General features: G+C 40.2%; 1 protein-coding gene and 1 pseudogene across 1 annotated transcript; both read right to left on the bottom strand.

Annotated features, from left to right (window-relative positions):
• Positions 1-2,731: 2,731 nt before the first annotated feature.
• Positions 2,732-8,108, bottom strand: LOC110198052 (taste receptor type 2 member 7-like; annotated as a pseudogene).
• Positions 8,109-14,694: 6,586 nt separating this feature from the next.
• LOC110198051 (taste receptor type 2 member 7-like) lies at positions 14,695-15,606 on the bottom strand. The gene has a single exon (XM_020972141.1). It carries the CDS (start codon positions 15,604-15,606, stop codon positions 14,695-14,697), a length of 912 nt encoding a protein of 303 aa, XP_020827800.1.
• Positions 15,607-16,493: the final 887 nt, after the last annotated feature.

Here is a 16,493-nt window from a genome sequence, read left to right as displayed (position 1 = left end):
CACCCTCTTTATGTATACTCCTTTAACAAGGTGTAATAACAATACAGTTCTCAAGGGTTGCAAATCTCATATTCCCTTGTAGGGGTTTAAACAGCCCCCCCCTTATTAACACATATTGTATCCTTCTGTCCCATTTACCTTTTTAAGTCCTTCTTGAGTCCTGTACTTGAAGATCAAATTTTTTGTTGAGCTCTGGTCTTTTTATCAGGAAAGTTTGGAAGTCTCCTATTTCGTTGAATATCCACCTCCTCCCTTGAAAAATGATGCTCATTTTTGCTGGGTAATTGATCCTTGGCTGCATTCCAAGCTCCTTTGCCTTAGGAATATCATGTTCCATGCCCTGTCTTTTAATGTAGAAGCTGCCAGGTCCTGTGTAATCCTGACTGTGGTTCCATGATATTTAAATTCTTTCTTTCTGGCTGCTTGCAGCACCTTCTCTTTCATCTGGTAATTTTGGAATTTTGCTATTATATTTCTTGGCATTGTCAATTTGGGATCTCTTTCAGGTGGTGATCGGTGGATTCTTTCTATGGTTATTTTCCCTTCTGGTTCTAGGACTTCTGGGCAGTTTTCCTTTATGATTTCCTGAAAGATACTGTCCAGGCTCTTTTTTTCATCATGATTTTCAGGTAGTCCAATAATTTTTAAATTGTCTCTCCTGAGTCGATTTTCCAGGTTGGTCATTTTACTGATGAGGTATTTTACATTTTCATCAATTTTTTCATTTTTTTGTTTCTGTTTGACTGATTCTTGCTCTCTGTAGAGACATTAGTTTCCATTTGTCCAATTCTAGTTTTTAACAGATTGTTTTCTTCTGTTAGTTTTTGTACTTCCTTCTTCAACTGGCCAATTGTGTTTTTTAGGGACTTGTTTCCTTCAGCATACTCTTCTGTTAGATTTTGTACTTCCTTCTTCAACTGGCCAATTGTGTTTTTTAGGGACTTGTTTTCTTCAGTGTACTCTTCTGTTAGTTTTTGTCCTTCCTTCTTCAATTGGCCAATTGTGTTTTTTAGGGACTTGTTTTCTTCAGTGTATTTTTTTTCCAACTGGCCAATTGTATTTTTGAAGGACTCTTTTACCTCTCTCATTTGACTATTAAAATCCTTCTTGAGCTCTTCTAAGAAGGCTTTTTGGGCTTCAGACCAGTTCATATTCCCTTTTGTTGTTGCAGATGTGGGTTTGTTGACAATGTTGTCCTCTTCAGAATTTCTGTCTTGATCTTCACTCTTCTCATAATATGAATCTATGGTACGTTTCTTTTTACTCATGGTGTTTCTTTATTCCCTGGCCTTTAAAGAGATTGAGCTCTCCTGCTGGGGAACAGAGGGTACTGACCCAAGCTTCTTGTGTTGGGAGCCTAGGTCTTGGTCACTGGCTTTGCATTCTGGGGCCTCTTATGCTGGGAATTGGAGGCTGTAGGTTTCTGGCAGCTTACCTTGTGTTGGGCTGGAATCAGCAAGGCTGGAACTTTCAGGCAATTCTAGGTTGCCTGCTTTTCCTTTCCTTTAGCTTTCTTCTGCTCCTTTTAGATGGCTGCTGCAGGATGTTTATCTGCCTGGGGCCCCCTGCAGTGTTGTCTCCCTCGTTTCTGCTAATGCACCGGGAGATTCCTTTGCAGTGGAGTGCCAGGCTCCTGGTGGTTTTCTGAGCTGGTTTCCACCGGTTCCCCGCCCTCACTGAGGCACTCGGAGGTCCAGGTGTTGGTGTTTGCCTGCTCTACCACCTGGGCTTCAGGATCTCTTCACAATTGGAGGCTTCAGGGCTCCTAAAGCTCACCTGGTGTTGGGTTGGAATCAGCAAGGCCAGGGCTTTAGGAAGCCTTTAGGTTGTTTTCTTCACCTCCTTTCAGATGAATGCCACAGGGTACTTATCCACCTGGGGCCCCTTGTTTTTGCTGAGGCACTGGGAGACCCATTTGCTGGGTTACTGCCCTGCTGCTCCTTGTCTTTCTTCTAGTTCAGGTGTTCCAGGTTTTTTTTTTTCTGGGGTGATATTTTCTGGGTTTTCAGAGGTTGATAGGGGAGAGTGAGAGCAACTACCTTTTCACTCCACCATCTTGGCTCCCTCAGTTTTTTTTTCTAGTCCAAAAATTAGTTGTTACAAATACATGTGTGTGTGTGTGTGTGTGTGTGTGTGTGTGTGTGTGTGTGTGTTTGTCTTTTTCTTTCTTTCCTTCATCCTTTTGGAGTATAGATCTACTAATGGTATGGTTGGGATAAAAGGTATGCATGGCTTAGCAACTTTTTGCTCATAGATACAAATTGCTTTCCAGAATGGCTGGACTAATTTCTATCAATGATGTATCAATGTACCTATTTTCTCACAACTACTGCAATTTCAAAGCAGCTGATGGCACAATGGATAGAGTACAGGGCCTGGAGTCAGGAAGACTCATCTTTGTGAGTTCAAACCTGGCATCAGACACTTACTAACTGTATAAGTCACTATCTGGACAAGTCACTTAACCTTGTTTGCCTCAGTTTCCTCATCTTTAAAATGAGCGGGAGAAGGAAATGGCAAATGACACTTTGCTAAGAAAACCTCAGATGGGGTCCTGAAGAGTCTGAAATGACTCAACAACAACTGCAACATCTATGATTTTCTTTTTTTCTTTTTGTCATCTTTGTTTAAAAGCTTCTTGACTTTCCTCTATGAGCCAGGCACTCATGTCTACCTGACCCCTGTTTGGAAAGCAGACTTTCCCATTCTGTGCTCTCCCATCACTACTGCTCTACCTCTCTTGTGTCAGGACCCATGATGATGAAGATGCTGTTGCTGGCAATGAAGGGATTAAAGCTTCATTCCCATATTTCACTTCTTCATTCCCTGCACTGTCAATTGTGGCTAGAATCTGTGTGGCATGAATACAAATTAGTCTGAAGAAGAAAAGGCAAAACATGGAAATATGATCTGTCACTCTTTTGCATTTTCTGATTCAAATGCCTTCAGCTGTGAGCCTTCAGTCTTTACCTTTGTTTGATTGGTGACCTGGAAATTTGAGAGGTTAGTGAATCCCACAAAGGACAGGTAGAAGCATTCCAAGGCCAGTGTAACTGCAACACTACCACAGAACCATAGAATTTCATAGATGAAAGGGACCTCAACAGCCTTTTTATTTAATCTAGAATCACAGAAGAATCACAGCTCAAGGTAGCTGAGAGCTAGATTGACTATCTAGCATCTATTCAGAGACAGCCAAGCAGTCAGCACCTAGCTCCTCTCCAAGTAGCCACACTCTCACTGTTAGGGCCCTTTCTCCAACATGAATCCAATACGGGCCTCTTTGCTTCCTCCCCCCATGGCTCTGAGCAGCTCTGCCTTTTCTCTGGTGTTAGTTATCCTTGACATTTACCCCAATCCCAAGCAAAGTTCTTCTGCCTTCTTTGATCCTCCTTTCTCTCCCAACATAGTTTACAAAAGCAAGCAAACAAACCTTTTGTGGTGCTTAGCTCCCCTCACCAGCCTCTGCTTGCTCTGGGCTTCAGTATTCCCAACATATTTTTGATAGGACTGTGTCATATACATATCTCTCTTATCTGGACTTGCTTCCATAACCTTACTTTTCTTTTGAAAATTTTGATAAATAAATAAACACTTATTAAACACCTATTATGTACCAGGGGCTATGATAAACACTGGGAATGGCAAAAAATGGTCACTGCCCTCAAGTAGCTTACAGTCTAATGGGGAAGTCAATATACAAACAACTATATACAAAATAAGCTATTTACAAGAGAAATACAAAATTATTAAGAGAAGGGAGGCACTGGAATTAAGAAAGATAAGGAAGACTTCCTGTAGTAGGTGGGATTAAAGAAAGAAAGGGAGGTGAGTAGTCAGAGTAGTGGAGGGGGAATGTTCCAAGCATGTGGACAGTCAGAGGAAATGCCCAGAGGTGAGAGATGGAAGGTTTTGTTCATAGAAAAGCCAGGAGGCCAGTGTCATTGCATTGAAAAGTCCTTTTTGAAGAATAAGATGTAAGACTGGAAAGGTTAAAAAAAAAGACTGGAAAGATAGGAGGGGGCCAGGTTATGGAAGGGTGTTGAAATAGGAGAATTCTATGTGCATCCACATCATTATTTTCAAATAAATCCCATCTTTCCTCTTCCTGGAACTATTTCCCTTTGTTTCTTCAAAATTTCATTCTTGAGCATCACCCATCCTTCCTGGCCTAACTTCCCTTGAAGTGTTTTAGTCCATGGCACCTATCTATCTCTCCTACGAACCATTTGCAATCTGCCCTCCAAAAATCTATGGTTCCTATCATGATAGGCCCAGATTTCTTAATCTTCTGGATCACAAATTTTGTGATGAGGAGTCACTTCCCCACAAGGTTCCCATCCTTTCTACAATAGAGGCCAATTCCTCTCAGTTAGTGAGAAGCAGATCTAGAATAGAAAGCCACTTTATTGGTTTGTCTGTCTTTTAAAGGATGACATTAGCAGAAGGAGAGCTCCAGGCAATGTTTGGTAACTGAAGGTTCTCCGTCACTACTCAATTGTGCCTCCCTTAAGCCTGGGATTTGTATCCTAATTGTTGCTGCTTTTGTTCAGTCCTTGCAATGATTTCTGACTCTTTCTGACCACATTTAGGGTTTTCTTGGCACAGACACTAGAATGTTTAGCCATTTCCTTCTCCAGCTCATTTTACCATTAAGAAAACTGAGGCAAACAGGGCTAAGTTACTTGCCCAGAGTCATAAGCCAGTAAGTACCTGAGGCCAGATTTGACCACAGGTCTTCCTGACTCCTGGCCTAGTGCTCTATCTACTGTACCACCTAGCTGTCCTCCAAACTCTTGTATCCCAAACTATTCGCCTATGTAATCTTTCTTTCTTTTCCATTTCATCTTTAACTGATTATTTTTTGACTTCCTCTAGGTCTTCTGGGTTTCTGAATTGACATCCGCCTTCTAGGGTTAGGATCACCATGTTCTTTGAGTTTCTGAGCACTGGATTTTCATGGCCATTAATGGAATCTGGGGACAGAATTCTAGGGAAATTTAAGCACCCCCCAATTTCCTGTTCTGAGTGACACCAGGTCTGTCAGGTCAACGTCAAGTTCATGTTACTGTCTAAAACACTGGAAGAGGAAAAGAGGATTCCTCAAGAAACAGTGTTGTCTCACTTATAAGAAACTGTGCATGGTCCATGATACCTGGGAGACCTCTCATTGTCTCTTAGCCCTTTCCTTCCACCTTCTTTCTTCAATGGCAGGGATATATACAGAATATATATACAGAAGAGCAGAGGAAAAAATATATCTCCTTTCTAGATAGTGGAAACCAAAACAGAACAATAATAGTAACTTGTATGCCAATTGCCCTTCCTGAAGAGTTGAAAAATGCTTGACATCTGGGAGCCTCTGACCAGCTTGGTGAGTACTCCTATGCACTAGATGAAGTTGCATAGTTGTGTCCTTGAGAGAGGCATCCCAGGAGCCCCTCCCCATGAAATATCTATATGACCACTAGTGCCTTACTGACCACACTCAGGATACTCAGGATGATATGCTGGACTCAAGGGGTCAGACTCCCACTAGAGAGAACTACCATTTCTGCTTCTATATTATACAGAAGTGAGCTTTGAGAACTACCCATCCATTTTTTGCCCTCTCTCCCTCTTCAGAGCTTCCTCTGCCTCACTTTTTTCTCCAGGGTGTAGGATGGATGTGAGTAAGAAAACTCCATGTATAAGGGGCAGTTGATGGTGACTTGCAGTAGAAGCACACATCACAAGCACACATGCCTTCACATGGACTGGGGAAATGTTCATGGGCCATGTTCCAGAAGCCAAACTCTTGTAATGAGCAGGACAGATTTGGAATTCACTACACATGCTGCTACTGGAATCCAACCATCTTTCTAGGGAAGGGAGACTTCCTGAGTAGCATCAACTTCAACATGGCTTTGAATATATTAATGAATAAAAGAAAGAGAATGCAGAAGCATTTATTCAGATCATAATATAATAATAGCAATATTATAAAGACAAACAACTCCAAAAGACTTAGAAACTCTGAAAAACATTATGGCCAACAACAATTCCTGAAGACTCAATGAATATGCTGCACATCATCTGATAAAGTGGTGAAAGAGGTGAAAGACTCAGAGTAAAGACTTAGACATACATGTTTTTTTTTTAACTTGGCTAATGCGAGAATTTATTTTGCTTAACTATACATGTTTGTAATAAGAGTTTTGTTTTTCTTGTTTTATTAATTGGGAGGGTTATGGTGAGATGGAAGGGAGACAATGTAGATCTGAAAATAAAATAAAATTTCATTTAAAAATGGAAAGAGTGATACGTGTCAAGAACTCTGCAAGGTATCATAAATAAAAACATTAAAATGAAGATATACAAACAATAAAATCCTTACCTTCTAGGGGCTTACATTATAATGAGAGAGAGAATATGTATAGGTAGTGCCAGCAGGGAAGTGTGTTATTTTTTGTTTTTCAAGGAAGCTACAGATATGGCAACTGGCATCATAGGGTAATTGATTGATATGTCTTTCCAGGGTGGTAGAGTGGTAATGTTGATTAGATTGCTGTTCCCCAATTAAAGGCAGAGAGAAGGTCAAGGGGAGAAAGAAGCACACAGAGAAATATGTCATGATGATGGCTGGGCTGGGCTGGGTGTACTGGACCTGATTGGAGCTAGTCGTGATGCTCATTCCTTCAACCATCAGTAGCCCAGGGCCCATAGGTAGAGTTAAAGTTGGAAGACAATCTCTGAGGTTTAGGTTTAAGAATATCTGGATTCTTCTTCATCATCATCATCATTATCTCCTTCTTCTTCCTCTTCTTCTTCTTCTTCTTCTTCTTCTCATTCTTCTTCTTCTTCTTCTTCCTCCTCCTCTTCTTCTTCTTCTCATTCTTCTTCTTCTTCTTCTTCTTCTTCTTCTTCTTCTTCTTCTTCTTCTCTTTCTTCTTCTTTTCACTATTCCTCAAATAAGGGTTCTAAGAGCCACAGAGCTTAAGGGAGCTGCCTGTGGCCACACAGGTAGTGACAAAGTTGGATATTGCACCAAAGTATTCCTGACTCCAAGTCATTGTTTTGAATCAGAGTTCAGTGGTCTTGCTGCTACCAAGAATGAAAAAGCTTGGTAAACTTCTTTACTGACTCAAATGTGACTTCTTCCTCCCTAGAAAATGCCAGATGATACTTAGAGGTACCCAAGGGGCTTGTAGATGACATTCCCTCTGGCAGCACCTCATCAGCCACGACACCCTCAGAGCAGCTTTTCTCAGCTTGCTGTTCCACAGAATCAGGATCACTGAGTGGCCAAATGGATAGAGCAACATGATTGGCATTCCCAACATGGAAGCCAGCTTACTCTTTTCTTCTGTCAAGAAGTTGACATGGAAACCCACATAGTACAATAAAAAGAAGATGATGAAAGAAGACACAGCTTTCATGGCTCGAACATGGGCTTCTGTGATAGGGTTTCTGACACCTCTGGCATTGCATTGCATCTGTCAAATATGCCTCCACAGGGAGAGAATGAACAGACAGAAGGAGATTACAGACAGAGTAAAAGGAATAAGACTCATAAGGCCAAAAGCAACTTGTAACATGAGCAACATACTTTTACTCACTTGGGCCTCCTGGGACACATTTCTCTCCTTTCCTATACTAAAGTGGCTGCCATAGTAATAATACATTCTCTCCATTATTGCAATACCAAATGAAAAACAGATAATCATGGGTCCCATAAAAAGCATGAAGACCATCCTGTCAATCCTCCATTTCATCCAGAGGAAAAGGGGATTAGAGAAGTTGGTGATCTTCAGGAAGTAGAAGATGTTAAGGATAGTGGCAAATCAAATATTTGAAATGTGCGTCAGTACCAAGAAGATGTCAATTATTCTTACATGGGTGCTTACATCAATAGAGGTAACAATTAAATAACTATTCCATGTTATTGCACATGACAGTCCAATTCTGGAGATGGCCAAGCTGACCAGGATGAGCTCACCTGGTGGCAATTTCTTGCTGTTGACCCTGTCAATGCAATTCACTAAAACGATGAATCCATTTACCAGAATGCCCAATAAAAACTCACCAGTTGCCAGAGCCACAAAGGTTTTTCCCCCACTACTTAGCATGGCAGCAGAAAGATCACTTCAGAAATTACCAATATTTGTAATACTTTTGATGCTACTGCTGTTGGATTAATTTCCAGGCAAAATGAGTATGGAATGATATGTGCTTCTGATATTTGGTGATGCAGTAACTTTCTTTTCTGTTTTTAATAAGTTTTCTGTCTTAGACAAGAAAATATCTAGTCCTCTGTTGGAATATCTGCATGAAGATATCCTCTGTGCCTTCCCAACAGCTCAGCTAAATCTGCCCAGGCAAGACACACTCTCTCTGTGGCATTTCTATTTCCTCTTGAGAAGTGATCATGGAAAGGATTAGAGCCCTATGTTAAGATGAAAATAGAGAGAGGTCATCTTTCAATATTTTCCTTTGTGTCTCAGCCTATTTTGTATCCAAAGATGTGAGCTTTGTATGATGAACTTGTCCCAATGATGTATAACACAGGTGATGTAACAAAGCCCTAAATGTAGAGGTTGTGTTTCACCTCCATCATTTCCCACCGTATGAATATTGATATTACCACCAATTGTTTATACAATCAAACTCATGGATGGTATTTTTGGTAAGTCACATTTAGGTTTGAAAATTATAATGAATTGTAATTTAATGGGCCACTGATATGAGTAGTTCACTCTCAAAAGTTATACCTTTCTTTCAGTTTTCATGGTAACTCAGACAAAAGAGTAGTATGTCATGCTAATTCTTGTATAAAGACATCCTACTAGCATCAGGCAGGAAAAATGGAACTATTTGTCAACCACCATCTTTTGGTTGAGTTATGTGTCCTATAAGCTTAGAGAAAAAAGATGGTCATAATTCAAAGTTTCTAGTATGTGAAGTTTTCCAATGTATTTTTTGGAGGAATGTTTGGAGGTATGAATTCAAGGGCTCTTTCCACCTCTGTTTGCAGATAAACAACAGGTTTACAAGGTGAGATGATGCATCCAGGCATCACAGAATTAAAAATAGGAGCTAGGATTTTGATCTTAGTGTATCTGGTGGACAGCCAGCTAGTAGAAGTAATCACCTACTTAAAAACCAACTGATTTATTATAAATGTAATATTAGGTACCTTTCCCTTAATCAACTTTTCACTCTAAACCCACAGTTGGGTTTGAATGCTTGGCAGTTCAGCTCAAGGACAGATGTCATTGCTTTTCTAGGTCATTTTTCAGAATCGTTCTAAGACAATTTAAATAGAAAGAGTTCAATTTTCTGGCATGGTGCTGGTAAATTGTCCAAATTTCATATGCATATAGTAATGAGATCAGCACAATGGCTGTGTGCTTGCTCCCAAGCTTTTTAGCATGATGTTTTCAGCGATGTTGTCAGATACCTTTAACAAGGATGAAAATGGACTCAAGGTCAGCTACTGCACAGATGGCAAATTACAAAATCTGACCCAGCATTCAAGGCCTCTGCCAAATGCCATTGACCAAATTACAATAGTTCTTTTTTAAATTTATAGTCATTTTACCTCTTTTGCCTACTGCCCTCTTTGAAAAATAAAAGTAAAACCTATGGAATAATTATCCATTGTCCAGCTAAACAAATTCCTCCACTAATCAAGTCCAAAAAAGTCTGCATTTCAAATCCATTATCTAACAGGAGGTGATCAGGACTTGTGATTGATCATTGTTATCACTGGAGTTCTAAAGCTTTCATTTGTTTTTATTTGTAATTTTGTTATTATTTTTAAACTCTCCTTGTTCTGCTCACTTAATTCTCCATCAATTCTTGCAAGTCTTCCCAGGACTGAAAATGTCACTTTCATAATTTCTTATGGGACAACAATATCCATTACATTCATATGCCCAATTTTGTGAAGTCATCCCCTAGCATGTGGGCACTCCCTTAGTTGCCAATTCCTTTCTAGTCCAAACAATGGCTGTTATAAATATTTTAATACTCATACCTCTTTTGTTTTTCTTTCTTTGATCTCTTTGGATTACAGACCTACTCATGGTATGGCTGGGACAAGAGGTACTCAGGCTTAGCAACTTTTTGGTCATAGATGCAAATTGCTTTCCAGAATGGCTGGAATAATTTCTATCAGTAATGTAACAAAGTACTTATTTCCCTCAACTAATGCAACTTTAGAGCAACTAGGTGGCATGATGGATAGAATACCAGGCCTGGAGTCAGGAAGATTCATCTTAATGACACCAAATCTGGTCTCAGACACTTACTAGCTGTGTGTCTCTGGACAAGTCACTTAACATTGTTTTCCTCAGTTTCCTGATCTTTCAATTGATCTGGAGAAGGAAATGATGAATCACCCTGTGCTAAGAAAACCCCAAACGGGGTCATGAAGAGTCTGAAATAACTGAACAGCTGCAACATTTTTGATTTTCGTTTTTTGTCATCTTTATTGAAATGTTTGTTGACTTTCTACTACGAACCAGATATTCATGTCTATCTGACCCCTGTTTGGAGGGAGGAATTTCCCGTTCTGTGCTCTCCCATCACTACTCCTCTACTTCTCTTGTGTCAGGACCCATTATGATGAAGATGTGGCTGCTGGCAATGAAGAGATTAAATTTTCATTCCCATATTTCATTTTTTCCTTCATTGTTTGTATTGTCAATTGTGGACAGAATCTGTGTTGCATGAATACAAATTAGTTTGAGGAAGAATAGGCCAACCATGGAAAGATAATCTGTCATTCTTTTGCATCTTCTGATCCAAAAGCCTTGAGTTCTGAGCCTCAAGTCTCTGCCTTTGTTTGATTGGTGACCCTGGAAATTTGCAAAGTTAGTTAATCCCAAAAAGGGTTTACAAAGGACAACATTCCTAGGCCAGCTTAGCTGCAACACTACCACAGAACCACAGAACATCATAGATGGAAGGGACCTCAACAGCCTTTTCATTTAACCCATATCCCCCAAGAAATCCCAGTTCAAGCTACCTGAGAGCTAGGTTGTCTGTCCAGCATCTATTTGGAGACAGCCAAGCAGTCAGCACCCAGCTCCTCTCCAAGTAGCCCCACTCTCATTGTTAGGGCCCTTTCCCCAACATGAATCCAATACTGGCTTCTTTTCTTCCTCCCCCTATGACTCTGAGTGGCTCTGCCTTTTCTCTGGCCTTAGTTATCCTTGACATACACCCCAATTCCATGCAATGGCCTTATGCCTTCTTTGATCCTCCTTTTTCTCCCAAGGTAGTTTACAAAAACTAACAAACAATCTTTTTGTGGTGCTTAACTTCCTTCACCAGCATTTGCTTTTTCTGGGCTTCAGTATTCCCCCAATATTTTTTTTTTTGATTCCGCTGTGTCATATTCATATTGTCTCTCCCATCTGGACTTGCTTCCATAACCTTCCTTTTTTTTTTTGAAAATTTCAGTAAATAAATAAACACTTATTAAACACCTATTATGTACCAGGAACTGTACTAAGCACTAGGGCTAGCAAAAAATTGCCACTGCCCTCAAGTAGCTTACAATCTAATGGGGGAGACAATATGCAAACAACTATATACAAAATAAGCTATTTACAAGAGAAATACAAAATTATGAAGAGAAGGAAGGCTTCCTGTAGAAGGTGGGATTTTAGAAGGTGGAATTAAAGAAAGAAAGGGAGGTGAGTAGGCAGAGTAGTGGAGGAGGAATGTTCCAGGCGTGGGGGACAGCCAGAGAAAATGCTCAGAGGTGAGAGATGGAAGGTCTTGTTCATGGAAAAGCCAGGAGGCCAGTGTCATTGCATTGAAAAGTCCTTTTTGTAGAATAAGTTGTAAGACTGGAAAGGTAGGAGGCAGCTAGGTTATGAAAGGGCTTTGAAATAACAGAATTCCATGTGCATCCACATTACTCTTTTCTGGAATTACTTCCCTTTGTCTCTTCAAAATTTGATTCTTGAGCATAACCCATCATTTTTGGGCTAATTTCCTTTGAAGTATTTTAGTCCATGGCACCTATCTATCTCTCCTCTGAATCCTTTGAAATCTGCCCTCCAAAAATCTAGGGTGCTTATCTAGATTTCTTATTCTTCTGGATCACAAATTCTATGATGGATGGGTCACTTTCACACAAAGTTCCCACCATTTCTACAACAGAAGCCAATTCCTCTCAGTGAGGATAGTGAGAATTAAATCCAGAGTAGAATGCCACTTTATTGATTCCTCTGTCTTTTAAAAAATGAAATTAGCAGAAGGAGAGCTCCAGGCAATGTTTGGTAATTGAAGTTTCTCCATCACTACACTGTTGTACCTCTCTCAAGCCTGTGATTTGTATCTCAGTTTTTGTTTTTGTTCAGTCTTTTCAATCATTTAGCATTTTCTAGGCAAAGTTATTAGAATGTTTTGCCATTTCCTTCTCCAGCTCATTTTATGGAAAAGAATCGGAGGCAAACAGGGCTAAGTTACTTGCCCAGGGTCATTTAGACATTAAGTATTTGAGTCCAGATTTGAACTCAGGTCTTCTTGTCTCCAGGCTCTGTGCTATATCTACTGCACCACCTAGTCGTTCTCCAAATTTTGTATTCCAAATTCTTCTATTTCATCTTTCTGTCTTTCTCCTTTCATCTTAACTGGTTATTCTCTTACTCCTTCTAAGCCTTCTGGGTTCCTGAATTGACCTCCACCTTCAAAGACTAGTATCATCACATTCTTTAAGTTTCTGCACACTGGATTTTCTTGGCCTTCTGTGGAATCTCAGGATAGGATTCTAGGGACTTGTGACCCCCTGTGTCCTGGTCTGAGTGCCACCATGTTCCTCTGATCCAGATGAAGTGCATGCTACTTTCTCAAACACTGGAAAAGTAAGAGAGAATACCTCAGAAAAGTTGCCTCACTTTAAAAAAAAAACTGCTTGGTCCATGACACCAAGGTGATCTCTTACTCTCCCTTAGCCCTTTAGCAGAAGAAAAAAAAATGTCCCTTCAAATAGTGGCAGCCACAAGTAGAACAACAATAGTAGCTTGTATGCCAATTGCATTTTCTAAAGAGTTGAAAAATATTTGACACCTGGGAGCCTCTGACCAGCCTGGTGAGTGCTCCAATAAACTGGATGAGGTTGCATAGTTGGGACCTTGAGAGCCATTCAATGGGCTCCTCCTCCATGAAATGTGTATATGGCCACTGGTGCTTACTTACCCCACCTGGGGAACCCAGAATGATAGACTGAGACTCAAGGTGTCAGACTCCCATTCAGGAGCACCATTGCTGCTTCTCTATTATATGAAAGTGAGCTTTGAGAACTTCCCATCCATTTTTTGCCCTTTCTTCCTTTTCAGAGCTTCCTCTGCCTCAATTCTTTCTCCAGAGTGTAGTATGCATGTGAGGAAGAGAGCTCCCACCTCACTCCATATAAAGGGCGCTTGATGGTGACTTGCAGCAGAAGCACACGTCAAAGGTAGACATGCCTTCACATGGTTTAGGAGAGAAGTTCATGGGACATGATCCTGAAGCCAAACTCTTGTGATGAGCAAGAGGGATTTAGAACTCACTATGTTTGATGCCACTGGAATCCAACCTTCTTTCTAGGAAGGGAGACTTCCTGAGTAGCATCAACTTCCAAGTTGCCTTGAATGTATTAATGAATGAAAGAAATAATGCAGAAGCATTCATTAAGACCATTATGTACTAACAGTAATATTAAAAAGGCAAACAACTCTGAAATTTTAGAAACTCTTGAGCAACACAATACCCAACCATAATTCCTGAGAACTCAATAAATACACTGCCCACCATCTGATAAAGAGGTGAAGGACTCAGGGTAAAGAATTAGACATTTTTGTACCTGGCTAATTCAGGAATTTATTTTGCTTAACTATACATGTTTGTAATTGGAGTTTTTTTTTCTTATTTTCTTATTAGGGAGCAATACGGTGAAGTAGGAGAGAAACAATGTTGATTTGAAAATAAAATAAAATTTCATTTAAAAATGGAAAGAGTAATATGTCAGGAACTCTGCGAAGTGTCAGATATTCAAAAACTAAATTGAAGATAGTCCTTATCCTCAAGGTGCTTACATCATCACAGGGCAGGGAGTACATATAGGTGAATCTCACAAAGGAAGTGTGGTTTTCTCAAGGAAGCTACAGAGATGGTGACTGATATCACTGGGTAATTGATTGTTATGTCATCTCCAGGAAGGCTAGAGTGCTAATGTTGATAAGACTGCTGTTCCCCAACTAAAGGCCAAGAGATGGTCAAAGGGAAAGGGGAATACACAGAAGTATGTCATAATGATGGCTGAGCTGGGCTGGGCTGGGTGTACTGGACCTGATTTGAGCTAGTCACAATGCTCATTCCTTTGCCCATCAGCAGCCCAAAGGTGGAGTTAGCATTGGAATACAATGTTTGAGGTTGAGGCTAGATTTATCATCATTCCTCAAATGAGAATTCTAAGGGTCACAGAGCTTAATGGAGCTGCCTATAGTCACACAGGTAGTAAGTGACAAAGTTGGGTATTGCACCAAAGTCTTCCTGACTCCAAGTCATTGTTTTGAATCAGAGTTCAGTGGTCTTGCTACTACCAAGAATGAAAGAGCTTGGTAAATTTCTTTAATGACTCCAATGTGACTTCTTCCTCCCTAGAAAATGCCAGATGATCCTTAGGGGTACCCAAGGGGCTTGTAGATGACATTCCCTCTAGCAGCACCTCATCAGCCATGACACCCTCAGAGCAGCCTTTCTCAGCTTGCTGTTCCACAGAATCAGGATCAATGAGTGGCCAAAGGGATAGAGCAACATGATTGATGTACCCAACATAGAAGTCAGCTTATAATTGTCCTTTGAGTTGCTCCAGTAGCTGACAAAGAAAGCCACATAGTACAACAAAATGAGAATCAGGAAGGAAGACACAGCTTTCATGGCTCGAACATGGGCTTCTGTGCTAGGGTCTCTCTGACCTGTGGCATTGAGTCGCATCTGTCGAGTATGCCTCCACAGGGAGAGAACAAATAGGGAGAAGGACACTGCAGACAGAGTAAAAGGAATAAGAATCATAAGGCCAAAGGCAATCTGTAACATGAGGTACATACTTTTGCTCTCTTGGACCTCCTGGGACACATTTCTCTCCCTTCCTCTATTAAAGAGGCTGCCATGGTAATAATATATTCTCTCCATCATGGGAAAGCCTATGGAAAAATAGATAATCAAGGGCCCCATAAGAGGCATGACGACCGTCCTGTCAATTCTCCATTTCATCCAGAGGAAGAATGGATTAGAGAAGTTGGTGATCTTCAGGAAGCAGAAGATGCTGAGAAGAGCAGTAAACCAAATATTTGAACCATGAGTCAGTGCCAAGAAGATGTCAATCATTCTTACTTGGGTGGGTAAATTAATAGAGGTAACAATTAAATAGCTATCCCATACCATTGTACATGATAATCCAATTCTGGAGATTGCCAAACTGAGCAGGATGACATCACTTGATGGCAATTTCTTGCTCTTGACCCAGTCAATGCAATTTACCAAAATGATGAATCCATTTAACAGAATGCCCAATAGGAATTCAGCACTTGCCAGAACCATAAAGATCGTCTCCCCACTACTTAGCATGGCAGCAGAAAGGAGATCACTTAAGTAATTACCAATATTTATAATACTTTTGGTGCTCCTGCTATTGGACTATTTTCCAGGAAAATGAGTGTGAAATAATATGTCCTTCTGATAGTAGGTGATGCAATAATTTTCTTCTGTTTTTAATAAGTTTTCTGCCGTAGACAACAAAACATGTAGTCCTCTGTTTGAATATCTGCATGAAGATATCCTCTGTGCCTCCCCAACAGCTCAGCTAAATCTGCTCAGCCAAGACACTCTCTCTCTCTGTGGCATTTCTATTTTCTCTAGAAAGGTGACCATAGAAAGGATTACAGTCCTATGTTAACATGCAAATAGGGAGAGGTTATCTTTTAATATTTCTTCCTCATGTCTCAGACTATTTTGTTTCCAAACACACGAGCTGTGTATGATGAGCCTCACCCAATGATGTACATCATGGGGAATGTAATAAAACCCTAAATATAGAGATCATGCTTCACTTTCATCATTTCCCACCATACTGAATATTGATGTTACCACCAATTGTTTATAAAGTCAAGCTCACCCTGGGTATTTCTGGTAAGTCACATTCAGTTTTGAAAATTATAAATGAATTGCAGTTTAATAAGCCCCTAATCTGGGTAGTTCATACTCAAAAGAAACACCTTTCTTTCAGTTTTCATGGTAACTGAGACAAAGCAGGACCCCATATCAATTCTACTATAAAGAGATAGACTTAGCATCAGGCAGGAAAGCAGAAAATATTTGTTAACCACTATCTTTTTGTTGAGTTATGTGCACAGTTATTGTATAGAAAAAAGATGATAATAATAACATTTATCTAGTGTCTTGTTTTCCAAAGTATTTTTTTTGTAGTAACCTTTGGAGGTGTGGATTCAAGGGCT

Source organism: Phascolarctos cinereus, unplaced genomic scaffold (genome assembly GCF_003287225.1).
Source record: "Phascolarctos cinereus isolate Bilbo 61053 unplaced genomic scaffold, phaCin_HiC Scaffold_5;HRSCAF=322, whole genome shotgun sequence".
Lineage (NCBI taxonomy): Eukaryota > Metazoa > Chordata > Mammalia > Diprotodontia > Phascolarctidae > Phascolarctos > Phascolarctos cinereus.
The sequence above is the reverse complement of the archived record's forward strand: the minus strand, read 5'-3'. Positions and strand labels throughout refer to the sequence as shown.